General features: G+C 55.1%; 7 protein-coding genes across 7 annotated transcripts in view; 3 read left to right on the top strand and 4 right to left on the bottom strand.

Annotated features, from left to right (window-relative positions):
- The window catches only part of CTHT_0053850 (uncharacterized protein), a gene marked incomplete at both ends in the record, with an annotated part of 1,175 nt that extends 477 nt beyond the window's left edge, over positions 1-698 (bottom strand). The window contains 2 exons of the mRNA XM_006695658.1: positions 8-303; positions 484-698. Coding sequence (XP_006695721.1) covers positions 8-303; positions 484-698 — 511 coding nt within the window. The remainder of the gene's footprint in view (positions 1-7; positions 304-483) is intronic.
- A 126-nt stretch (positions 699-824) lies between these two features.
- On the top strand, positions 825-4,833 carry CTHT_0053840 (uncharacterized protein; the record flags this gene model as incomplete). Its single annotated transcript, XM_006695657.1, has 3 exons — positions 825-3,505; positions 3,595-4,283; positions 4,367-4,833. 3 exons carry the CDS (start codon positions 825-827, stop codon positions 4,831-4,833), a joined length of 3,837 nt encoding a protein of 1,278 aa, XP_006695720.1.
- A 507-nt stretch (positions 4,834-5,340) lies between these two features.
- CTHT_0053830 (uncharacterized protein) lies at positions 5,341-6,306 on the bottom strand (the record flags this gene model as incomplete). Its single annotated transcript, XM_006695656.1, has 3 exons — positions 5,341-5,593; positions 5,680-6,134; positions 6,214-6,306. The coding sequence occupies 3 exons, from the start codon at positions 6,304-6,306 to the stop codon at positions 5,341-5,343; spliced, it is 801 nt and encodes a 266-aa protein (XP_006695719.1).
- A 2,971-nt stretch (positions 6,307-9,277) lies between these two features.
- On the bottom strand, positions 9,278-10,680 carry CTHT_0053820 (putative exchanger protein; the record flags this gene model as incomplete). The annotated part of the gene is made up of 2 exons (XM_006695655.1): positions 9,278-9,455; positions 9,551-10,680. 2 exons carry the CDS (start codon positions 10,678-10,680, stop codon positions 9,278-9,280), a joined length of 1,308 nt encoding a protein of 435 aa, XP_006695718.1.
- A 1,337-nt stretch (positions 10,681-12,017) lies between these two features.
- Positions 12,018-14,862, top strand: CTHT_0053810 (condensin complex subunit 2-like protein; the record flags this gene model as incomplete). The annotated part of the gene is made up of 3 exons (XM_006695654.1): positions 12,018-12,103; positions 12,178-14,482; positions 14,557-14,862. The coding sequence occupies 3 exons, from the start codon at positions 12,018-12,020 to the stop codon at positions 14,860-14,862; spliced, it is 2,697 nt and encodes an 898-aa protein (XP_006695717.1).
- Positions 14,863-17,037: 2,175 nt separating this feature from the next.
- Positions 17,038-17,781, bottom strand: CTHT_0053800 (uncharacterized protein; the record flags this gene model as incomplete). The annotated part of the gene is made up of 3 exons (XM_006695653.1): positions 17,038-17,181; positions 17,275-17,487; positions 17,779-17,781. 3 exons carry the CDS (start codon positions 17,779-17,781, stop codon positions 17,038-17,040), a joined length of 360 nt encoding a protein of 119 aa, XP_006695716.1.
- Positions 17,782-22,119: 4,338 nt separating this feature from the next.
- Positions 22,120-24,374, top strand: CTHT_0053790 (uncharacterized protein; the record flags this gene model as incomplete). The annotated part of the gene is made up of 7 exons (XM_006695652.1): positions 22,120-22,238; positions 22,301-22,334; positions 22,464-22,649; positions 22,733-22,787; positions 22,881-23,114; positions 23,182-23,964; positions 24,055-24,374. 7 exons carry the CDS (start codon positions 22,120-22,122, stop codon positions 24,372-24,374), a joined length of 1,731 nt encoding a protein of 576 aa, XP_006695715.1.
- Positions 24,375-25,194: the final 820 nt, after the last annotated feature.

Genomic DNA, 25,194 nt, shown 5'->3' with positions numbered 1-25,194 from the left:
GGAAAACGCGACTGCAGGGACTGGAGGCCACGCTCGCCGGGTGGCATGGTCGCCATCAGGATGTCCTGGAGGACCTCCTCCAGCCCAGGGTGCTTGGCCACAAAATTGGAGATCTCATCACCATGCTTTTGGGCAATGACCTCCAAGGGCGAGGTATGCTCAGCAGTCTTGACAGAAGCGGTGCCGCAGTCATCATCGGACATCTTCAGGCACTTGTTGCTCTTGGGGGCCGGAGTGGGCGGACTTGGCTCAGGTTCGTTTTTGTGCTCCTCCTTGTGCACCTTAGCGCACTGAACACTGCAGCTGGGCAGGAGGTCAGTATCATGCCATACCACTGGACCTCAGAAGAGCTAAATATATTGTGGGAAGGGCTGTTGTGTGTGCGTGTGTGTGTGTGTGTGTGTGTGTGTGTGTGTGTGTGTGTGTGTGTGTGCCGTGTGGCCGGCATGTCTGGCCGCAGATTGCATTATTGCCCTGCACTACCTGATTCTCTGACGCCGCCATCTTCTCCTGTCTCCTGCCATGTGAAGCGTGAAGCTGTGATCCTGATCCAAGCTGTCATCATCGGCGTCGACGTCGACACTACTTTTGCTTTGCTCCTCTTCATCCATCTCCATACTCGGTGCTTGCTGCCAGCTCTGCCAGCTTGCTGAGTACTTTGGCGGGGGCGGGGTCACAATCACAGCAACAACCGTCATCCCGTCGTCCACCGTCCGCCAGCCGAACAGGTTCGAAGTGAGGGGGGTCCAACTGTTCGCTGCGCGCCTGTTCGTCCCATCATCACCATTGCATCATTGCATCAGGGATCAGCGACCGCCGCCAACATGGGCTCCCGATCACGCGACGTCCCTGAAAATGAGCTCTTCCTGAGCCGTCCTGCGCCTTCGGTCGAGGACTGCGACAGCCCAACTGTCGAACCTCTGAGGATATTCAAGCCTCAGAGCCCGGCTAACGGCCAGTCTGCGAACCGCCCCAAGTACCCCGCAGTTTCCTCATCCTCCTCCGTAGCCGCAACATCGTCATCGTCATCATCGTCTACCAAGCCTTCGATCGCCTCGCTGCCACCTCTGCCGTCCTTCCCCTTTGCTCCGGGTGCCACAAGCTCGGCCAACCCGTTGCCGTATCCTGACGACGATAAGCCCAAAATTTCCAAGCCGAGCTCTCGCTTGCCCTACCCGCTTGACGACGATGAGCGCAAAACGTCGCCTAAGCCGTCGCCCACATCCCGCATCGGGAGCCCGCCGCCGGCATCGTCGAGCTCCAGGCTCGGCGAATTCCCGTTGCGGCCCACGGTGAGCACGGGGGATAAGAGGACGGTTGCCGAAAGGCGTGGTAGTACTGTGCCGAAGCCTCTGAGCCCTGCTAGCCTGTCCGATGACGATGGCGAGCTGTTTGCGAAGCCCCTGCGGAACCAGACTGCTCCTGTGAGCTCTTCAACCACCAAGATCTCCGAGGCCTACAAGCAGAAGCCTTACTATCCTCCTCCCGCTGGCTCCGGCAGCCAGACCAATCAAGGCGCTAATCTCAACCGCTTCTCCTCGACGGCCTCAACTTCGACGACTCGCGCCAGCCGTGGATCGCCACCCCCTCCTGAAACTCCCATCGTTGAGCCTGGTGTCGTACCTGGTGGTGATATCGAGGCTCGCTATGCCGCTTCGGGCATCCCAGGAACGGCGACTCTCAACAGCTTGCAGATCAGCAGCATTCAAACAAGTGCTGCTGCCCAGGCGCGCATGGCTCAGTACGCGGGGCAGCGCCCGACCGTTCAACCACATCAACAGCAGCAGCAACAGCAGCAGCAACAGCAACAGCAACAACAACAGCAACAGCAACCACCTGCGCGGCCCTGGACACCCACAGAACCGCCAGGTCAGAATCCCTATGGTCCTCCTACGGTCTATCAGGGAGATTCCATCGTATCAAGTCCAGCGCCACAACAACCGACAACGAGCACGGCAGCATCGACAGCAACGGCCTCTGCTCCCTCTGCTCCCGTCTTCAACCTTCCCCACAACCCTAATCCCGTCACACACGTTCCTCCCGCCAGCTTGCAAGTCAGCATCCTCGAGCAGGAGTTCCAGCGCCTGCAAACCTCGACCCCTCCTCCGGCCTACAATACCATCAACCCCGATGCAGGCCCCTCATTCCCCAACGAGAAAGCCCAACCTCCTCCAGGTGCTGAGCACCCTTCTACTACCTCTGTCAATGTAGCCCCCGCTGTTAACGGGGCCACTGCTGCTCCTGTTCACCCGGCCCAGGTTCAGCCTGTCGCAAATACGGCAGCATCGCAGAAGCAAGCCATGGCTGCTGCGCAATACCCTGTCACGACTGCTGCTGCTGCTCCTTCCACCGCGGCGTCAGCCACTGCCGCGGCCCAGGCTCACAATGCTGGCCATCCCGCTTTCGCGAACGACGCAAAGCAACAGCCCGGTCTCACTCATACGCCCTCGCTTCTCGCCGCTGCTCAGCAGCCTCCTCCGTTGCCCGAGGGATGGATCGCAGCCCTTGACCAGAACTCCGGTCAGTATTACTACATTCATCTGGCAACCCAGGCAACTCAGTGGGAATTCCCCAAGGGCCCCCAACCCCTTAACCACGACCCGGCGCCCATGTCCCCGGCCCTGTCGACGTACGGAAACCCCCTTGCTTCTCCCTTCTTGGGCTCTGGCAAGGCTGGCCTGGCCTCGCCCATGTTCCATGGTGCTCGTCCTGGCTATGCTGAGAGCATAATGAGCGGAGTGGCCCCTACCGTCGGGGGCTTCAGCGGCCCTCCCCCCAGCGCCGGTGTTGAGCTCTACAAGATTCAGCCGGCCAACGGCGTCTACTTCGGTCCCTATCTGCGCTATGTCAACATGGACCTGGAGAGAGGCATCTGGTATGGCAGCATCATGCTGGTAACGGACGCTCCTCAGCCTCCGACTATCCACATCCACCTGAGCCATGACCTCTCGCCGAACCCGCGCCAGCTCATTCCTCAGAACATCTACACCCACCAGAGATGGGTCTTCTACAAGTATGACGTTGACTTGCAGATGGCAGACCATGGCACCGAGCGCTGGACCTATGCTGTGACTTCTCATTTGGGCTGCACGCGCTACGAGTTTGTCGTCGCCGGCCGCTACGAGACGGGCTGGCGCATCCTCGCACACTCTGGCAACGACTTCTCCACGTCTACCAACCAGAACGAGCGCGCAAAGCTGGGTGGCGTCACGTTCATGTGGAAGGATATTCTCCAAAAGAATGTTGAATGCGGAGGGTTTCACGTCCAGCTCGGCTTGGGCGGCCAGATCTATGGCGATCGGCTGTGGAAGGAGGTTCCTCTGCTGAAGCAGTGGCTCGGCATGCAGGGTCGTGAGAACAGGAAGTCCGCTCCGTGGACTGCACGCCATCAGGAGGATGTTGCCCACGCCTACTTCCACTACTATACTAGCCACTTCGACCAGCCCTTTATTCGTGAGGCGTTTGCCCAAATCCCGCACGTATGTCAGATCGATGATCATGACATGTAAGTGTTTGGCCCCCCCCCCCTCCCTCCCCTTTCTTCGCATGTCTTTTTTTTTTTGTACCATTTTCACTGAACTTTTTCTTCACTAGCTTCGATGGCTTCGGCTCGTACCCGGATTATATGCAACAGTCCAATGTTTTCAAGGGCATAGGCCGTATCGCCATCGAGATGTACCTGCTTTTCCAGCATCACACGACCGTCGAGATCCTGCGCAACATCAGCTCCGACAGGGATCTCTTCACCATCACCGGCACAGGTTGGCACTTTGTCAAGTTCCTCGGCCCAGCTGTCGTCGTCGTCGGCCCTGACTGCCGCTCCGAGCGCACGCTGAACCGTGTCATGGACGGCCCGACCTACCAGGGCATCTTCCCTAAGGTTGCCATGCTGCCGCCTAGCGTACAGCATTGCATCTGGATGATCTCGGTGCCCGTCATTTACCCGCGCTTAGAGACCGTGGAAACCCTAGCCAACACCTTCGCCACTGGCAAGAAGGCCGTCAACACGACTTATAATCTTTTGGGCAAAGTCACGAGTTCCGTCGCAGGCGTGGTCGGCGGCAAGGAAGTGGTGCAGCAGGGCTTCAAAGAGGTGAAGAAGGTGGTTGGTAAGAGCGGGCTGATGGGCAGCGTACTCAACCAGTTCGGCGAGATCGACATTGCCGAGGAGCTGAAGGATCTGTGGACGCATGAGTCCAAGGACCTGGAGCGGACATATCTTATCCGTACGCTACAGGGTATCGCCAAGCAAAAGGGCATTCGTATGACGTTCCTGTCAGGAGGTAGGTTGCCTCCTCCCCCTGCCCCCCCTCCCTTTCTCTCTCCCTTAAGCTGCTAAATATTTGACTAACTCTCTTTTCCCAAGACGTCAATTGCTGCGGCGCTGGCCTCGTCCATGACCCCGCGCACCCGCACGACCATAAGACGATGTACCAGATCATCGCCTCGCCTGTCGTCGCAGCCCCCTGCTCCAACTACCTGATCAAGATGCTGCACAACAACAAACTCCTCTACGTCCCACAGAACGGCCACCGCTCCACACACGAGGTATCCGATACCAAGGAAGACATGATGGAAATCTTCCACACGGAAGCGTCGGGCGCCACCCGCGAGCACAAGAAGCTCATGGCACGCCGTAACTACGTGGCCATCATCGCATACGATCCGGAGGCGCTGCAGAACGGGTATGCTGGAAGTGTCAACAGCAACGGGTCAGGAGGGCTTGGCAAGTTGAGCCTTGCCGTTGATTTTGTTGTCCAGAGTGATGGACCATTCCAGGCGACGACTAAGTACGGTCCCGTCATCATTCCACATTTGGAGTTTGGCCATTGAGAGGCGATAGAAGGAGGATTAAGTGCTGTGCGGTCTAAGGGGGCAAGTGTTTTGGTTCGGAAAGTGCAAAGTGGGCCTGCTTGGATATTTTCACTTCAATATAATTTGTGATCTAGGTAGCTTGTTCAGCCATCATGTTTTTTCCATGTTCGAGAGATCACACACGTACCATCACTCTTGTTGACTTGTGGGTGGGGGGGGGAAGGAAAAAAAAAAAAGAAAACGCCAGTGAGCTTCGTAACCTTCTAGCTTGTCCAGCAGCTTCTTCTTCTCTTCATTTTGTGATTCATTATATTTTATGTTTATTTTGACCCGGCATTGCTAGGCAGGATATTTAAGGTATCGAGCTAAATCATCATCCACTAGAATGCTCTAGATCTACCAGGATCCAGCAGCGCAACGACCCATATCAGTTCGACAGCAAACCATCCAACCAACCAGCCCTTATCAGTCATTAACATCCATTGCGCTCCTAATGTTTGTTTTCTTCGGCTTTGGTCTTCATAGTTAGAGGTCAAACAGGCGCTTCAGCTCAGCCATGGTGTCCTCAGGCCCGGTAACCGAGTGTCCAATCGTGCGGGGGTCATTGTAAATTTCATAATCGTTTCCTCCAGGGAAAGTCTTGTCGCCAAAGAAATGAATGGTGGTAAACTTGACACCGTCGGGGCGCTCAGCATCAGCCTCGACATGCCGCAGGCAATATGTCTTGTCCCAGCCATTGGGGAAGACATCGAACGAAATCTGACCGCCAATGGAGTAACTGGCCGGATGAGAGGTTCATTAGCAACTGAAGAAGGGGGGGAAGGGGGGGGGGAAGAGATTTAAAAAATAATAAAAGGAACGTACGTCAGACCCAGATGGCCAAACTTCTCCTTGAGCTTCTCCACGAACTGCTTGCGCACACCGTGCTCTTTGTCATACTTCTCAAAGTCGTTCCGCTCCTGGACGCTGGCGTTGCGGCCAATGGGAGACACATTAATCATGCCGTTGCGGAACTCGATGAAGGTGCCGCGCTTGATGGGGATGTCCAGGTCGGCGATGTAATGCAGGATGAAGCGCACCAACTCCTTGTACTGCTCCTCGCCGATCCACTTGATGAAGCTGTTGGAGGGTAGCTGCTCGCCTAACCGGTAGGCAGTCAGCCCGTTCTCGGCGAAGCAGAAGTCAAACATTGTCGTCACATCGACCTCGGCGCTGCCTAACTGCTCCTGCTGCTTGGCGAGGTCACTGCCGCCTACGAAGCCGATGGCGACCTTTTGGCGTAACCGCTTGAGGAGGTCGAGCATCTCAGGCGAGGCGCTCTGCGAGGGCGACATCGATTAGAACATGTTGTTGTCCATGGGGCCATTGCAAGGCTTGGGGAGATGATATTAGACTCACCAGCCGGGCAGGCGTCAGAGTGCCGTCCACATCAAACAGGCAGATGGTGTTCTTGATCTCGCGCTCGGCGAGAGGAGGGTAGGAAGTCGCCATTGTAATTATCCGAAAGGGGTTGTTGGACTGGCGGAGATGGAGGAGGATGCTCGTTCCTTACACAGAGAGACAGCTAGACTGCTGGTGGGCAAGAAGAGAGCGTGATCTCAAGATAATTCGAAGCAACAACCCAAATACACGCAATGAGAGACTCTCAAGAAGCGGTTGGACACAAGCACAGGTGTTATGTAGCAAAAGAGACAGAAAGGCTGTCAAACTCAAAGTTTCGGTGAAGCGACCTGTACGTGTCTCGACCCTGGGCCACCGTTCCCCAACTTCCCCCGGCACTTCCCCCCTTCCATTCAGATGCAGTGGTTTTGGTGGGGCACATCTGGGCCCGGCTGCCCCTCTCTTGTTGGGCCCCTCCTCCACTCGCTAGAGGACAAGCAATCGAAGGTGGGCCCCACCCCTCGCTGTCAGCACCATAGAACAGCGGGGTAAGCAAACCTTGTGCGGGCGGATTCTTCTGAATCGCCAAAAGGGGGGGAGGGGGTTTTCGACTCCAGGGGGTCAACATCGCACAACCTCCGTACATCAACACACATATTCATCCAGATGTCCGAGTTGATTCCAGGATCGCCGTTTTGTGATTTGGGTACACGAAAATACTAGGGTGCCATGTGGCCGGCAGTACGGAGGGAAAAGGCTGGCAAATCCAGTCGGTTTACCTTGTCCTTGATTGACTGCCTAGGTACTGGTATCCTTGCCAGAACAAGATCTCAGATCGACTGAGAGATCTGGCTCTTAAGACGCCCATGCCATTTCCATAGGTGGTAGTCTGTGCTGTATCGGGGTTAACCTCTCTTGTCTCAGTATGAATTCAACAAATCAAGGATGTAGGGCTGTTGTATGGATGACGTTCCCGAGCATTCGATTTGGCCATTTCACATTGACTTGCTCGCCCACGCATCCTCTGCACCGGCGTTCATTGCACAATATGCCACGCCGCCCCCTTCCCCCGAAGAAGTAATCATGCATGTACATAAGCAGTAGTTGGGAAGGCGCACCAGTAATACTTGGATGTGGCATTGTCTCTTTCTTGACTTCGCCCTTGGAGCCCATACTTCTCGGGCAACGGCCACATATATGAATGAAGTCAGCCTACTTCCTCTCCGTTGAACACGAGTGAATCTCGGCACACCCAAACCGGACGATGCTGCTGCAATGATACAGATGGCAGGGTGCGTCAAACAGTGCTACCGCAGTCTCTACTGTCATAGCCTTGCCGTGAGCGCTGGCTTTGAAGCAACTCGTTGGTTGCGTAGACCCTGGAGACCAACGTTGTGTCGTTTCTAAACGTGAGAAATGAGCTTTCATGAACCAAAATCAAAATGAGTATATTTAAGCAAGTATGTATCTCGGCAGGTCTGACCAGATCCCCGTCAACTCGACCACCAAATTTATGACAGTTCCGACAACCCAGATGCTGATAAGCGTCAGCCCAATACGGCGGTTCATGACCCAGTTATTTGATGGCACAGCAATAAGTAGCACGATCAGCGTCGTTAGCACCGTGACTGCTGAGATCAAGAGTGTGCTGCCGACATGGATGCGGTACGGCCGGTAGTCTGGAGGTAACCCCGGATGCTTACGTTGCCTTCTTTTTGCGGCATTGATGCCCATCCACGCACCGCCAATGCCAACTCCAAGGAGGATATTGAGCATTGGTCCGCCAAAACAGGCCGCCCTAAAGGTTTATCGTTAGCACGTCGTCGAAGTAAAGCGGGGAGAAGAGACTTACAGTGCCATTACAGGATACCCCAACCTAGCGACTGTCACATCTGCGACCAGATCACCCAGAGAATTACCCACGGCAAACACAGTCAACCCTAAAATAGCCTCCGATATGTCCAGTATCACCCCGAATGACTTGAGGACTCCAACCACTTCCCCAGCAATGGTTGAAATCCATGCGACGCTAATGATGAAGCCTAGAAAGCAAAGCAGATATTGGAACCGTGGTTTCGTATCAGGGTCTGTCGTCACCAACAAAGTGGCAAAAAGGCAAAGCGAAACAGTCAGGCTGTAAAGAATGAACTTTACGAAGGTTTTTCCAGGATTCTCTAGTTTATCATCTCCTGCCGCCATATTGGCCCAGAGTATGAGAGCAACAAACAAAGGACCAGTGAAAAGTTGAAGGGAAACAAGCCATCGGTTCCAACCAGTTGGAGACACCGACGATGCTCGCTCAGGGGACGGGGTGAATGAGTCGGACTTTGGAAGCTGTGATTGGGTAAGTGGGATCAGCGTGGTTGCTTGGCTTTCTTGATGACCGAGAGGTATTGACGGGGATTGGGAGGTTAACTGTCCAGCAGGGATATGTGAGGAAGAGATCGACGGTGACAAGCTCGGGCGTGACGACCGTGACGTCGCAGAACGCGTTCTTCTCCGGTAGGCCTGCCATTCACTTTCGGGTCGAGGTTCCGCGCCATTGGGAACAGAACCCGCGGAGGTTGGTAGAGCCGGAGAAGGAAGTATTAAGTCTTCTGCTTCTAAGGAAGCCTCGTTGGTTTCCTTCTCGGTCTCGACCACCGGTAACGTCACCACGAGGAAGAAGATACTTGGCAGTGAGGCCAAGCTCACTATCTTATCCCAAAGCGTCTTTTCTTTCCAGCCCTGCAAAGTCGGGAAGAACGTGGCAAGGAGCACCTGAGGGGCGGGCAATAGGCCATATGGCCACCAACTAGCCGGCCTATGATTATGATTCTCAACCTGGATGTGAAGGGGTGGCAAAGAATGATGCCGTTCTTCCGAGGGAGCAGGGCAAGGAAAAGGTGTGAGTGGTTCGTGCCGAGGGGAAAGAAAACCAGGCGATTCTGAGATGACTGGGAACGGAGACATAGGCGGCGAGGAAAGTCTGCTGGACCGACCACTGGGGGAGGGTGTTCGTAACTTGAGGGGCTGCCTGGGCTGCGTTGGCGACTGAAGAAAATCGGACGTGGGACCTTCAAAGGGCGGCGCGAGCCTGCCATCAACTGTCCGCGCGACTGAACTTGCACGGGTTCCAGGCTGTGACGATGCCTCCGGGCGGGCAAGGCTGGCGATACGTGCGATCCATGAGGAATTCGCCGACGAAAAGGGGCGATCTTGAGTGGTTGAGCCCATTTCGAGTGATAGGGACTTCACTCTTGAGCGGCCACGCGACTCGTCTGGAGTAGAGTACGGTTGATTCAATGATTGCGACCGCGAGTGGAGAGGGCCCAACTTCATGTTCCTCTCCTTCTGGAGAGAAGACAAAACTGACCGGAACTCGAGTACACCCACAAGACTGGGTCGGATGGGTGTGATGGTAGAGTTGTTCCTGGCCCATCGAGGGCGGTTGACGCGCATGCTGCTGGCCATCTCAGCGGCAACATGAAGACCTCGTTCTTCATCATCAACATCCGGACTCTCAGGAGAAGTTCTCACGCCATCAACCTCAATACGGGGACCCAGTTCCAGTACAGTTATGTCTGCAGGCTCAGAGATATTCGGCAGACGGCCAGCCGCCATAGGGGCCGCTTCATTATCGTTTTCCTCGAACTCATCGCGATAAGGCTCCAGCTCCGCGCTTCCGTATCCAGATACACCATAGAGATGCGACTGAGTGGCGGCAGCAAGTATGCGCTGTCTTCTCCTGCGCGCGGTCCACCAGTGCCAGCCAACGACAACGATGACGTAGAAGATGTAATAGCCGATCATAACGAAGCACTCCCACAGATGCAATTCGCCATCGGCTAGGAAGACCACGGTGAAGCTGATCGCAACAATGAAAAACACGATATCCCTTACGAACGTTCGCCTGCTGACCTTGAACTCGCGGACCAAGGCCATGGAGCCGGCCACAACAGCCGTGATAAAACCAGCAGCGCCAACCAGCTCTCCAACAGCCATGCTTCCGCTATTGGAACCCATGGCAGCAAACGTGCTGAAGACGTCGGGCGAGCCATTACCAAAGGCAAGAAAAGTGACACCGGCCAAACTCTCGCTGAGACCAAGCACAGTAGCGATGGTGCTAAGATTGACGCTGAAGAAATCGCTGGCGGCGATGCCGATGGTGGTGAACAGCAGACCAAGCCAAGTAGCGAGGAGAACAAAAGCAACAGGTCGCGCTCCTCCTAGAGTGCAGTAGTAGAAGGTCAGGTATGGAAGGAGTCCGGCTTCATCATCCTCACACTTGGTCCGTACAAAAGCACACTGATCGGTGGCCCGATGGACCGCACGGCAGCCAACTGCCTGCTCTTGGAAGGCCCGTGAGCGGAGTTCCACTTTCCCAGCACCTCTCGAGGCCGTTACGGGGACATGCTGGAAGAGAGCGATAGCCGTTATCACAGAGACGAGTATCATGGCCGCCGCAACTGGGCGGTCGCGATTGTGCCTTCGCAGAGATGTCATATTGAAGGCGTCACCGGGATCCTCGAGAAGAACGAAGCATGGTGGGGATATGATGTGCAAGCCCGGTGAGATAGCGAACGACTTGATCGGTCGACCAGGGAAAGGCAGGGGTAGATGTGTGCGATGCAGCGTGTTGACGGTTTCCAGCTCCCGCTGGCTGCGAGTAATGCGTAGGTACCTCGGGAAGCTCTGTGGTTACGGTGCGTCGTCTCTTCCAACGACACCAGAGTTTAGAGTTCAAATTGAGATGCTTTGATCTGTCAAAGCGGGCCCGTGACTATGAGGTCATCCCATCAGGCAAGCCCGCAATGTGGCCATGGTCGACACTGTGAATCTGGAGACTAGCGACTGAGGTTAAGTCGCAAGCAGTACAGCTAAGTAATAACCTCTTGCGATTCTCATCAATGGCCTCTTGCGTCGTCGTCGCAATGTCTCATCGCGCCCCGCCACTCGGCTACATTGCCGCTGTCGGCTTGTGGGCCGCCGATTGGCCGACTGCAACGTGGTGTGTCTCTTGCAGCGATCGCGTGTGGCTTGTGGGGGACAACAGTTTGATGGGCAGTTAGTCTGGGGCTTGGATGGGCACAGGTTGTCGACAATCCGCTGCGTAGACTGAGTCTTAAGGCGGCCTTTAGAAATATGAACAACACTGGCCAGACTCCGTGATCTTGCCAGCCAATGGTGATGTGATGGACGTTGCAAGATGTGATAGGGTTGAGAGTTGATGCAGCCCGCAACGCGGAATAATAAATCGCGACGAGGGACTAGGTAGGTAGAGTGATACGGATCATAGCACCAGCAGTTGTGACTTAGCTCCTGCCTGTACAGGAAATGGTCATCGTTGATGAAAGGCAAAAAACCAGATGGAGTGGGTTCAACACCAAGCTAACAAGCTTGGTTCTATGGCTCCGTACCTAGTCTCTCGTTGCACAAGAGAGGAGAGAGCAAACATCCAAACTGAGCTCGATCTTTTTCAAGAATTTTGGGAATGCTTCCCACAGTTTGGGGGAGATTGACCCGGTCCCGGGAGAGTGTCCATCGCTGATTTTCGATGATGGATGAGGTGGGTTGCCTCTTATCGAGGCCAGAGCTTATCATCACGTGAATGATTAGCACAGCCCCTCCTGGGGCCTCGATTCATTTCGGCCAATCGTCGTGCGCAACCTGCGGGGAAGGGGCCAAAGTAAACAAAACAGTTTGGAGACGCAACGGTCAACCCACGAGCGCAGGTTGCAGAACCCCAACCCAGTCCCAGTCCCGGGTCACCGCGTCTCCAGACACGGGCACTCCCACCACCACAACCCGATTCATTCGCTCACTGACACTCCGGAACCAAGATGCCTCGCGTCGCGCCGCACAGGAGAAGCGGGAGCCGAGTTGGATCTGGCTCGTTCCTCGAGTCTCCCTTCAAGTCTCCAGCCAAGTGAGTCTGTGTTGGACAGCTGCACAGCGTCTCTGACGCGCGTGACAAGCCCCGTACTGACGGCATGCTGACAGATTGCCTCTTGCCGATGATGCGATTGAGAAAGCCGAACGTGCCCAGGGCCGTAAGGCCGCTCACGAGGCCCAGATCAACCAGATTCGCTCCGCCGCGACAAGCACACCGCGCAAGTCGAGCGGCGCCTTCAACCCTGATCTCGACCATGGGGCCTCCCCCAACTCTACGCCGCGGACGCCACATCGGCGCCGGAGCGCGGTTCGCGAGACCATCCTTCTCGACGATGAGGAAGTCGTGGTTGGCGGTAGGGCTGTTACCCCGATGAAGCGCGTCCCTATTTTGGCCAACTTCGAGGAGTGGATGAAGATGGCCACGGACAACAAGATCAACGCCGCCAACTCGTGGAACTTTGCCTTGATCGACTACTTCCACGATATGTCCCTGCTGAAAGAAGGCGACAGCGTCAACTTCCAAAAGGCCAGCTGCACCCTGGACGGCTGCGTCAAGATCTACACCAGCCGTGTTGACAGTGTCGCAACCGAGACAGGCAAGCTGCTGAGTGGCTTGGCTGACAGTCGCGACAGCAAAAAGAAGGACCGGGAAGACGGTGGGGAGGATGATGACGAGGAGGAAGAGGAGGTCGATGAGGACGGCACTGTGCGAAAGAAGCCCAAGAAGAAGACCCAGCGATCATCTGAAGCCACTCTGGCCCCATCCTTCGCTTCTCTCCAGCTGAAGAAACTCGAGCTGGAATTTGCTGTCGATCCGTTCTTCAAGAAAGCATCCGCCGACTTCGATGAGGGTGGCGCCAAGGGCTTATTGTTGAACCACTTAATGATTGACTCACAGGGCCGCATCGTGTTCGACAGCAGTGATGACGCCGAGGACGTAGCTGAAGCCAGCGCCAAGCCTAGCCGAGAGGCCGATGATGAGCGCCCCGATTCTGAGGATGCAGATGCCGATGGCGATATCTCTATGACCGATCGAGATGCCTCTGCACCAGGGCAGGTCGAAACCCAACCGGAGGAAGAGGATGAGGATGTCGAAATTGACGTTGCTGCGCTTGGTGCCAAATACTTCCCTGATCTGAGCATCCTAGACAGCTTGGACGTGTGCCCCTCCCTGAAGACGTTCGATCTCGGCGACCCGTCAGGTTCCCTCTACATCCCTTTCCTGAAGGTGCCTGATGACTGGCGCCACGACCAGGAGAAGGAAAAGACACCCGGCCTCGGTAGTCTGGGCAACAAGTCTGCCATGTTCATTGATGACGAGAACCCAGATGGCTTTGACGACGACGATGGGCTCGGCACCTTTGACATGGGGGCAGACGTCGGTTTCGGCGAGGGAGGTGAGGCTTGGGCAAAGGAGGCTGCATTGGAGCCACACGCGATGCGCGTGTATGATGCCGGGCTTGGCGATGGTACCGAAGGGGATGGTGAGGGCGATGGAGCTGACCTGATGGACGCTGGAACTGGTGAATACGTAGTGGCGATGTCCCAACCGAGGTCAGCGGAGAAGATCCACGAAGATATCCTCAGCTACTTTGACCAGGCCCTTCAGAAGAACTGGACCAGTGCCGAACACTGGAGGATACGAAAGATCAAGGACGTCAACAAGCCCAACGAGCCCACGCGGCAACGCAAGGAGAAGCAGCCTTTTGAGATCGATTTCGTCTCTCCCTTGGATAAGGCGCTGGCCGAGATCATATACACGAAGGCATCCTCCAACGCAACCATCTCGATGCCCAAGAAGGACTGGAAGTCCAAGACTAAGAACCTCCTCCCTGACGACAAGCACTTCAGCTCGAAGCAGCTCCTCAGTCTCTTCCTCAAGCCCAAGGCTCGCATGGGTCGGCGGCGCGTCCTTAAAACAAGCCGCATCGGTAACATTGATTCCGAGCGCCACGACGATCTGCCTGAGGGCGAAGTCGACGAGGCCTTTTGGGCCACGCAGAAAGCACCTCTCGCAAACGGCAACGACCGGCCTGGCCGTCATCCCGACGACGACGATGAGCCCCTTCCGCAGGGTGACTACGACGCTAACTTCTTCGCGGACGACGGGCTGCCGTTTGCCGGAGGCATGGACGACGATGATGACATGGACCGCTTCTCCGATGCACGGGAGCACTTTTCTCCAGAACCTGGCGCTGGCGGTCCGGGCATGAACTCCACAGCCGGGCTGCAGGACTTGGCGACGGGCATTATGGGCCAAAACCCCGGTGATGGGGCGTTTGGTACCAACCTTGTCACGCAGGGCCGGCGCGTCAGACCTGAATATGTGCAATACGCGCGCGTGGCTAAGAAAGTTGATGTCCGTCGGCTGAAGGAGGAGATCTGGAAGGGTATGGGCTTTGATGAGCTTACGGTACGTTATTACTCGCTATGCACACGTCTTCCCCCCTGTTGCCGATAGTTCTGGTCTACTAACACCAAAAACAGAGCTCCAATAGTAACGACACAAGCCAACTCCAGACACCAGCCAGGCAAGCGGAGGAGCAACGGTCCCCCGAATCGGCCGATGGCCCCAACGGTAAAGACAAGGACCCAACTCTGCGTTTCACGGATGTTATGAACAGCCTGCAGAGGGTATACCCGAAACAAGTTATGGATGACATCTCTACCAGTTATTGCTTCATCTGCCTGCTTCACCTGGCGAACGAGAAGGGGCTGGTCATCGAGAAAACGGATACGCTGGACGAACTGTATATCCGGAAAGACTGGTCCGCTGTTGTGGGGGATGAGTAAGCCGGGGGAGGGAAGGGGGGTTGGTGGGATGGCTTGTCGCGTAGGTTCGCAACTGGTTTGTTCGGACCGTTTGGCCTGGATCAGATTTGTTGATGATGTCGGGTCTAATGGGTTGCTATGGTGTTCGGCATGGTATCAATGGAACCCGGAGGGTAAGGACTAAGGGACAGGATACATGGGCAAGGCAACGTTTCAGGAGTTGGCTAAGAGTGGTTTGTGCCCTTTCGTCATCCAAGATAGGTTATGATTGATGATCATTCACCCTTGATCCGTACAAATACCACAATACGTCTTGATTGGCCCTGGTCAATCTGGCTTACTGGGCCCTTTGGTTGAATATGTACATGCTGTACCTCCTCGAACCTAGTGGACTGCTCCTGTGGTTAACGGTCATAATCATGATATGCTCCTCTGTCTATCCACTGATGTCTCTACCACACTAAGTGCACACACTGGGCAAGCAACTGCGAAAAGCACCTCCCCCTTTCGCCAACTCCCATCCCTTCCCCCTTGAACCACCCGTCCATCGAACCATTTACCTGCCCTCGCTTTCCTCCTTTTCTGGGCCGGAGGGTACTCCTGCGTCGCCAGTGCCCTCGTTTTCTTCAGGAGGGATCCCGAAAGCCGCAAGAATCTCGTCCAGCTTGCTCTCCAGGCTGGTCAGACTGGCCTCAAGCTGCGTGGCGGTTTGCTCGCCCCTGTCAAGATGATTCGGTCATTTCATCAGTGGCCTATTCTTGCTTTGGTTGCTACGACTTTGTGTTATGTAAAGAACCATAATCTGATGTGTTATCAAGTCTTGGAAGTGCAGAACGGATGAAGATCATCGGCGATGAGGTCACTGTTCGGGACCTCCCGGCCCGAAGTGCATCGTATTTTTGATTGCACCCGCTTACTAAAGCCGAGCTAGGGAAAGCCGAAGCCCTTCGGATTCGGGATGCAGCCCTACGAAGCCTGCACTTCGGCCGCGGAACACTCCGGCAGTGCAAGTATGTAGGTAGTGTAGCGTGGTGTGAGGTTAGGGCAGTGCAGGTAATGTATAATCCGGAGGAACCCGTGAACTCTGCAGCGTGGAATTACACGACAGAGGATTACAGGGCATATAATGCAGATGGTCCACATACGGATATCAAGATACGGGGAGTGGATGAAGTGGTGTGTTATCCTAGAACCTGATGACGGCCGGCAGGGCAAAGGCAAAAAGCAAAGCGGGAGCTGAAAAACAGGCTAATCCATTGACAGATAGCGCGCGCTGCACGGTTTCTGCCACTGGGCAGAGAAACATGCAGGAGCCGGGGCCCGGGCGCCGGGGACGCGGCGACGCGGCGACGAGGGTCTGACCTGGAGCACCGGTCGGCTTCCCGGCTCGGGGCGGCAGTGGCGGTCCTTCTGGTGGAGGGGGGGTTCCTGAGTGTCTGGGGCTCTGAGAGGACACAACATCACGCGACGCTGCCACGCGCGGTTTTTAGGGGCAGAAGGCCAGCAATCGGCCGGCAGCGGGAGCAGTGGGCTTTTCTGGAAACACCGGCAAGCAGTCCCGGGTGTTTGCCCTGCTGCTGATTTGGACCAGCCAACGTGGACGGAATCGGTGATCGCAGCAATGCACGTCCCTGTAACAGACCTGTCTGCCATTGCCGAGGATCCCTTGTGCTGGTTTTGATGCGCGCTGTGATTTTTTTTCTTCTCTCTCTCTCGCTCTCTTTTTCTTTTTTTTCTCTGGGGATCCGTCCACCCGGGTTCGTGCGCAGGAGTGGAGTGAGAAGACGGAGAGTGGTCTGACTTTTGGCTTCTGTTCCTTCTGGAAAACTGAAGCGGTGAGAAGGGCCAGGTGGGGAGGAAGGATGAAACCAAGACAGCATTCTGCGGGATCCGAGGGCCTTTTTCTGCTTGATTTTTTCTCCCCTTTTTCTCTTGTGTCACATCGGCCTCCTCGCGTGGTAACACTGGGCCACTGGGCCGCTGGGCACTGCAGGAGCGGGGGAAGAGGGTCTCTGAATCGCGGACGCCAGATCGGCCATGGGCCATATGGATTTCTCCAGGGAGACCCGAGACGCTGATCTCTCAGAATCTGGCCATGGGGATTTATTCAAGACCGATGGAAAGAGCAGAAATCGCATCATACCTGGCAAGGTCTTTCAGGGCCTAGAACAAGAAATGCCGGCAGGGAACGGCACGTCAGCGGAGTGGATGATACCGGGCAAAGGGTTCTTTGCGGACAAGGCTGAAGAGTTGCAGAACACCAGCCGGAAAGGCCAAGGCTAAAAGAAACGAAGCCTCAAGCCTCAAGGTTGCCGTTGGCAGCACGATCTGCAGGCCGGCCTGCAACACGACAGCGAACCCAGCGACCCTCCGGGAGTGGATGGTTTTGGGGTCAGGTAGGATAGGTAGGTACGTAAGTATGTTTCAACGTACCTGGGCCAAGTTGTCGGCCGCCGATGTCGTTGATGACGGCCCGCGAGAGGAGGGGTTGCCGTTCTCAGCCAAGTCGGGGCTGTTGCCGTTGGATGCTGCCATGACTCCTGATGGTCTCTTAGTCTCGAAGCTAGCAGTGGCGACAGCGGGGTTGGGCGATGAGTTGTCTTGACCTGGCGCTGTCGCTTGCTGGTGATGCTGATTTTGCTTGCTCTGATATGTGGGTGTGGAAGAACGTGACTGGCGGTCGCAGCGTTCCCGTGATGTCCATGTAACTCCGTATGCTACGGATTACGCTTTACGTACCGAGTGGCATCTCTACCTACGTCACGGCGAAATCCGCCAGTAATACCTCTATCGCAATGCATACGGATCCTGTAAGAGCACATCATACAAATTGCCCATCCCTCATTTTCCGATTGACACCGAATACCGGCGTATCGTTCACCCGGCCTGAAGCATCTAGGTACTGTAGGGTAGCTTCAAGCTCCGCGAAAAGCTTACCATTCTAAAAAGGGGACGTTCCAGGTTTTCAGCATTCCCATTCCAGACACGTCCGTCGCTGGCTTTAGTTTGAACGAAGCCCGAGAAGCGTCCGGTGATCGGTGCGGCGCCAGGTCTCGCCTTACAAACTCCGTGCGCCTTCTTATACCCGTATCTTACCGACCACCGACGACATCAAAAACGTACGATATTTGCAGTAAAGCTGCCGCGTACCGCGCTTTGCAACTGCTGCCAGCGTTTGGACACCGCACCACCTGGCAGATCCTGTCTGTATCAAGCCAGCGTGGGGACGAAGCAACGCAGAGACAGAGAGAGAGAGAGAGAGAGAGAGAGAGAGAGAGAGAGAGAGAGAGAGAGAGACGAGAGCTTCACTTATACCACTCGTCACTGCAGAGCCCAAATGCCTTCGTTTCATAGCGGAGAGCTGGTAACAATCGCCACGTGTGTAGAAAAATTAGGCAGGTAGGTAATTTTAAAGCATTCATCGTGCTCTGTATTGAGCTGGGCTGTCAACTAGCAAACGACAAAAACCGGGAAGCCAATGGTTTACACGTACTAGGACCGTAGAGAGAGGTAAGAGAGGTAAGTTCTCGCAAGTATCCAGCAAAGGATGTGTGACCGATCGACATCAAACATGAGGTTTGGCATTGGTGGCATTGGTGGCATTGATGGATAGATAAACAGTGTACATCCAGCACGTCGACTTGCAGGCGATCTCCAGAAAATCTGCACGGAGGAAGCGCTCCTGAACCAATTGGCAGCGGCTGAGACAGGCAAGTCCTGTGTCGACCATTCTCCAGTCTACTCTACCTAGCCGACCTTCGACGCCTTCTTGTATGGAGGTAGTCCGCGGAGGTGGAAAATGTGCTCACTGACTGCCTATCCTGAAATCGGAAATCCCAAGGCTGGCACACTGGCGATTTTGGACACGATTTTGACAGCCAAAAGCGACCCATCCCTTTTTATGTTAATCCGCACGGACTGGACGGTGACCACCTACCTTACATACATAGGTACGGCACCCCATGGACATGGGGAGAGAGGCCTTGACCTCACCCTTCCGGTCTCCCAGGATGCCGGGACTCAAACCCTGGCGACAGCGGAAGGGACCGAAGCGGCAAATCCGCTGTTGCTGACTTCCCTCGGCCGTCGATTGCTTGAACGGGAGCAAGGTAGGAACAGAATGATGCAAAATGCAGAGTTCCGTGGGCCAAGATGAGATAGGCAAATGGGCTTGTCACAGGGTGGCGTCCATGGTGCTGCCAAACTGCCCGTTGGCGCAGCGTGCAGCAAGCTGCAGAATGCATTTGTCGACCATGAGCACAATTTGACATGTGACATGTCTGTCAGGCCTGCAATTGTAGTGATGCCTCGCAGATCGGCGTCGAGCAGCCCCGAATCGACGACTCGAGAATGCGAGGATCAAAGCCATGCTGCTTAGGGACCTGGAGTACGGATACAGAGCCCGAGCTTTCGAAGTTCCAGGCACCTACCTAATCGTGGGAAGTGGAAACTGGAATGGTTTTGTGGAATCCATTGTGTAATTTACGGCCGCCTGGCCGTAATGGCGGCTGTACACCGGCGAGCTCCGCATGTACCTGAGCTTACAGGCACAACTGCGAAACGATGGGATATTGCGCCTTGCGCGACAGTGAATTCCACCGTCAAATCAAGAATCACAGTTGCCGAGACTTCCATCTGACTGGTAGGCGGGCTGGCGATTGGCTGGCTGGCGATCGCCCGCTACGCCCCGTTGGGGAAAGGTGTGGGATGGGAGCACCTCATTGGCTGAAGGCTGCCGTACGGGCTTTCGAGATCGTACGTTTTTTCATGTGTTTTCATGGATTCGATGGGGATCGAGATCCTCGTCAGGCTCATGGCATGGATTGGATGGCATTATCAGTCGCCCGCTTCCCAAAGAGAACGATCCCCGCACCGCCGTCACCTTCGCGTCACCAAGATGAGGACCGACTCCCCCCTTTTTGAGTGCCGTGGTGGGAGCAAAAGGAGGGGAAAATTGGGGAAATATTGACAGCATGTCGTCGTCTCATCCGAGCATGCCCCCGCCAATTTGAGATTTCCCCATGTTTTGCAGCCTCAAAATGCCCATTGGCGCGGGATGGGAATCCGCAGAAGAAGCCATTGTCTGTCTAGGCGTTTTGGAAGTGCTCCAGACGGCCCAGAAGTAGTCCCAGGCCGATCCAGCGATCCAGAGCCCCGACGCTGCTGGGCGCCGCGCTAGACGGCCAAAAGAGCGATGGCGACAGCATGGAGTGGGCGCAGTGGGCGCATTGAATGCAGTGGACGTGGGTACTCCGTTCTCACCCTACACAACTTTGCTTAAGCTTAGGTAACGCAGCCTGTGCTCTGCGCTCGTGTGTCTTCGTAGCGTCTTTTTGTCACTGGCACCACCGCTCCAGCACCACCTCCAGTACTGCTCCAGCCACGACCCAACGCCAGTCCCGCCCGCACCCACAATCTCGTTGTGTGCGGAGAGCAGTCGAGTCCAACCAGCCGTTCCTCGGCCAGTCCTGGGCTCCTCTGCCCTCACTAGCGGACACAGCGCTACGGCGCTCTTCCCAAGAGGCTCGATCGGGTGCTGGGCCCGAGACGGCGGGAGCCCTGTCAGCCCACGATGACTGACAAGGCCTCGACATTGATCGACAAAAACACGCTCGCAGGCTCCGCCAGTGGAGGCAACCACACGTGTGAGGGGACAATGTGGAGAAGCGCTGGCTCCTTCATTGAAAGCGTGCCTGGGAAGCCCAGCATGCAAAAGTTTTGTGTGCGCTCAGTGAGCTCATTCGCACTATCGCCGTGTGTCACCACTTCCACAGCTAACACGACGACGACAACATGTTCAAACGACATGGGAGAGGTGTTATACTTTAGACTTCACCAGAACGGGCCGTGATATGGCGTCACCCTAGCACAGCAGAGCCCCTGACATGGGGATTACGTCCTGAGACGAACTCCGTAAGACCTTGTATTGTACCTATTCGCCGGCTCTGCTCGAATCGCCAGACTTTGGCGGGCTGCAGGCGAATCCGGGGTTCGTTTGCCAACGATCGAACCACGCGGGCTGCTGGCCCCCAGAAGCTTCAAAACAGCCGGGTCCGAGCCCCGTTCACTGGCTCGGAATGCAATCCAGCACAAAGCCAGGCACGGATCTAGGTCGGGAAGTCTGGAGCTGGGCTGGAGTTGCTGGAGCTGGAGTTTTGGAGATATTCCCCTCCTCTTACACAATTTTTTTTTCTTTAACGCTACCCGCAGCTAGCACCGTGTTCGAGGTACCAACCTTACAGTTTACCGTGTGTTCCGTATGCGACAAAGCGTATTAGTGTTTGAAGCCATGAGGTACCTTAGGTAGCGTATTTACCACCTAGCATATACGTGCATGCCTTACACACATTGTCTACATATATACATTAAACAGTCTGTAGCGCCTGGAGTCGTGATTTTCATGATTTTCCGATCCAACCAACAGCCGACAGCAAACCTGCAGCACAGCCCACTACACTCTAGCGCCCGCGTCAACCGTCGTTAGCAGGGTCATCGTGCAGCCGGAGTCGGTTTCTGTCGCAGTTCTTTTGCTAGGTCCCTAGAGCTTGCCGCTTGCCTGATTGGTATAAGTGCACTGTGCTGATAGCAGCACTCCCGCGATGCAACCCCTGTCGTAACAATTTCATTTCATCCCATGAAATGCACCATGTCATCAAGATCTCGACCCGTCACCCCACTCTCACAAAAAAAGCCCTGGTTCCCAGCTTGTCAAGAACGCCAGAATGCTAATGTTTATGAGCAGCCAAATCCCGTCCATTTCTGTTGCTGATGCTACAAGTGCTGTAGCTGTTGCTGTCGCAGTTGTTATTGTTGGCTTTCTAGTACGGCTGCGACTGGTGATTCTGCTGCGCTTGTGTTGCTGAGATAGACAGTATACGAATTGCCTACTCGACGACCACCAGGCTACCCTGTTCGACTGCTTCGGCTCCTGACTACAGGTAGACACCGGCGCTCACGACAGTCAGTCGCTGCATAGCTTTACACACGCATACACACATACACACATAACATACACATACACACACATACTCACGTACGCGTGCGCATTACACCCTTGCCTCACGCCGACGACACAAGACCGACACAAGGACCTAGGTAGCTTGCTGTGTAAACCACGAAAAAAGAAGAAAATACACACCGAACTACAAAACGTCTCCGTGCCAACTCGACCGCAGCCCCTTTTGTCCTTCCTTTACGCCCCGCCTTGGCTGTCTTCTTGAGATTCTGAGCCCTCGAGAGATCGCCGCGTAGGCGGGACACGGTGCACAACTCGGCTGGATGTCGCAGGTACTCGAGACCATCTTTGGGGAGCTTGGTATCACCCAGTACCTCGATGCGTTCCTGGAGCAGGGCTTCGACACATGGGAGACCATTCTCGACATTACCGAGTCCGACCTGTGCGTTTCTCGAGACAAGCTCTCTGTTTTCTTTGCTATGCTGACTCGGCTTTGGGGAGTAGCGATGCGCTGGGGGTGAAATTGGGCCATCGACGGGTATGAAAACGCCGCCCTGCTCTGCTGCTTCTTGTGAAGGCTCCGTCACCAGGGAGTTTCCATGCGAGTTGTTCTCCCCGTGGCTGCAGGTGTTCAGAAGACGGCTGACCAGGCTCTGTGACCCAACAGAAACTCCAGAGGAAGATCGCCAGCTACCGCGGCATTGCCCCCGATGCTGCCCTGGTGTTTCCGACTCAGTCAAGTGTTGAAGACGGCAAATCTCAGGATGCCGTCAAATCCGAGAATCAGAAGGGCGACGGCCGTGAGCCCGTGACCATGATCGTCACGAAGCGGAAATACCGCCGGCATCCCAAGGTAAACTTTCCTTTGCTGAAGTCTCCCAACCACTGCGGAGATATCGGCAATGACTGAACACTGACATATGATTGCTCGGGTAGCCCGACGAGAATGCCCCTGAGCGGCCCCCATCTGCCTATGTGCTCTTCGCCAACAGTAAGCTTGCCCATCTCTAGCACACCGTACCACACCATGAAGCAGCGTCTTTCCTGGACATTCACTAACTAAGCTGCGTATCGGTGCGATCAGAAATGCGCGAGGATCTCAAAGGCCGTAACCTGAGCTTTACCGAGATGGCTAAGCTCGTTGGTGAAAACTGGCAGAACCTCACGCCAGAGGAAAAGGAGCCGTATGAGACTCAAGCCCAGCGCTGCAAGGACAAGTACTTGGCCGAGCTGGCTGAGTACAAGAAGACGCCCGAGTACAGAAAGTACCAAGAGTACCTCAAAGAATTCAGGGAGAAGCATGGCTCTCCCTCACAAGGTGAGCTTGCATCGTCAACTCCCCGCCCGCCGCCCCAGTCTAACTCCAATGTGCCTTGGAGCTGCAGACAAGGAAAACGCAAAGCGAATCAAGGTCGAGGCCGCCAGCACAACGAGCCGCACGAGCCCCGGCGCCACTCCATCTCGGAAAACCAGCAGGAGCGGCAGCGGCCCCGAGAGCCACCGAGGAAGTGAACCGCCGACCGGCAGGCAGAGGCTCGGGTCTGTCGTTTCTACTGCCGAGTCTCAGTGCTCAGCGTCGGCTGCTCCTTCAGTTGCAAATCATTCTCCTCAGGAGTCGACGGCTGCCTCGCCTGTGGTCCCAGTGAAGTCAGAGCAGCCATCGTCGAGGGGTTCGCCAACTTTGGGCGCAGTTCATCCGCAACCAGGTCTCCCTCTGCCTCCGGCTCATCACGGCGAGGATAGGGGCATGCAACGACAGCTCCCGTCGCTATCTGATGTCTTCGATAACCGCGGGTTGTCCGGCTCAGGGCGTCCATCGTCGAGCGATCCTAGCAACTACCATTACTCGGCTCATGGACACTCCAACAGCGACGTCCGTGGCCCCACCTTCAAGAGCGACCCTCACTATGAGCATTCGTCGCATCCTACTTCCTTCAGCCATCCTCCTCGGACAGCAGCTGACGGCCCTTTGCCCATTCATGCGCTGCTAGCAAACAAGCCCGAGCCAGCCTTTGACCATCGGCAACCACTCCCGATGCATCCCCATCAGCAGCAGCATCATCATCAGCATCATCATCAGCATCATCATCACCACTCGTTCCATGGAAACCCATTCCAGGCTTCGGCTAACCACAGTGATGCCGCTGGTGGCTTACCTGCTCTGAACGGTATGTCCGAACAGCATGAAAACCTCAGTATACGTGTCAAAAATCGTGAGTCTAGGGTTGCTGACATCTTTCCTTTTTCCTCGTCCACAGGTTATCACAATGGAGCATCCTCGGCGACACACGCACCGCCAGCGCAGTCGCACCTGCAACCTCTGCCGCTACCCAGTAGCAGCATGCACCACCACTCAGCATCAGCAGCACCATCACCATTCTCAGCCTCCTCCCATCCGCAACAGCCGCTTCGAACGCTGACCCCACCAGTACCGCCCCCGGCTTCGTCCTCAGCCAGGCTACCCCCTCCAGGACCATCACCAGAGCAAGGCGGGCGGCCAGGGCACTCACATAGCGTCAGTTTCGACGGCATGAGCGCCTTGCTGAGAGCGGGGGAGATTGTCGATCGGCGGGCATGAACGACACACAGCATTTCACACACACGCATACACACATACCCTTCGTCAGTACTGATGGCTAGAGGGGAGTAATCCAATTAATCCCTTGGCGGTCGGCCTGGGCAACCTCGATAATCTGAGCATGACTCCCCCCCCGGACAGTCTGTCTGGAGGTAATGCATACTCACCGTTACACATACCCAACATATATGGGATGGCCGTTTCGTCGAGGCCCCTTTCCTTTGTATAAACTCTCCCCCTCGCCCCTCTAATCCATCTCTGCATCACGTCTCTCTCTATCTCCTTTGTGTCTCCTTCTTTTCACACAGATACCCTCTAAAGTTTTTGCTTGCTGATTACTTGGTTTGAAATCTTCTTTTGGATAAGGTAAAAAAGCCAAAAGCAAAGCAAAGCAAAACCTGGATCCTACGCTTTATGTGATGTGTTGATACTCTATGGGGGTTCAAAAAGAAAACATAAAAGGGTTAGATAGGTAGATAGCGAGGTAGTGATGGATGTTTGCAAAAACATTTACCTCGCATGATAGTCATATTATATATATATATATATATATATATATATATATTATTTTCTCTAATATCTCATGTCTGCATGCATGTACAACAGTTTTGAATTGTGGTGATAATATGACAACAAGACTTGCACATACACTACTTACTATCATGATGAACTGATTTCTCGTATCTCACAATATATCATTTATTCATGAAACATTCAAAAAAAAAAAAAAAACCTAGAGCATGCACGTAACCATAGACACTAACCCAATCCAAACCGCGCTGTGCTATAGTAAACATACCGTCCATCCCTTTACCCAAAG

This window comes from Thermochaetoides thermophila (assembly GCF_000221225.1).
Source record: "Thermochaetoides thermophila DSM 1495 unplaced genomic scaffold scf7180000011820, whole genome shotgun sequence".
Taxonomy (NCBI): domain Eukaryota; kingdom Fungi; phylum Ascomycota; class Sordariomycetes; order Sordariales; family Chaetomiaceae; genus Thermochaetoides; species Thermochaetoides thermophila.
This window is presented reverse-complemented; position numbering and strand designations above follow the sequence as displayed.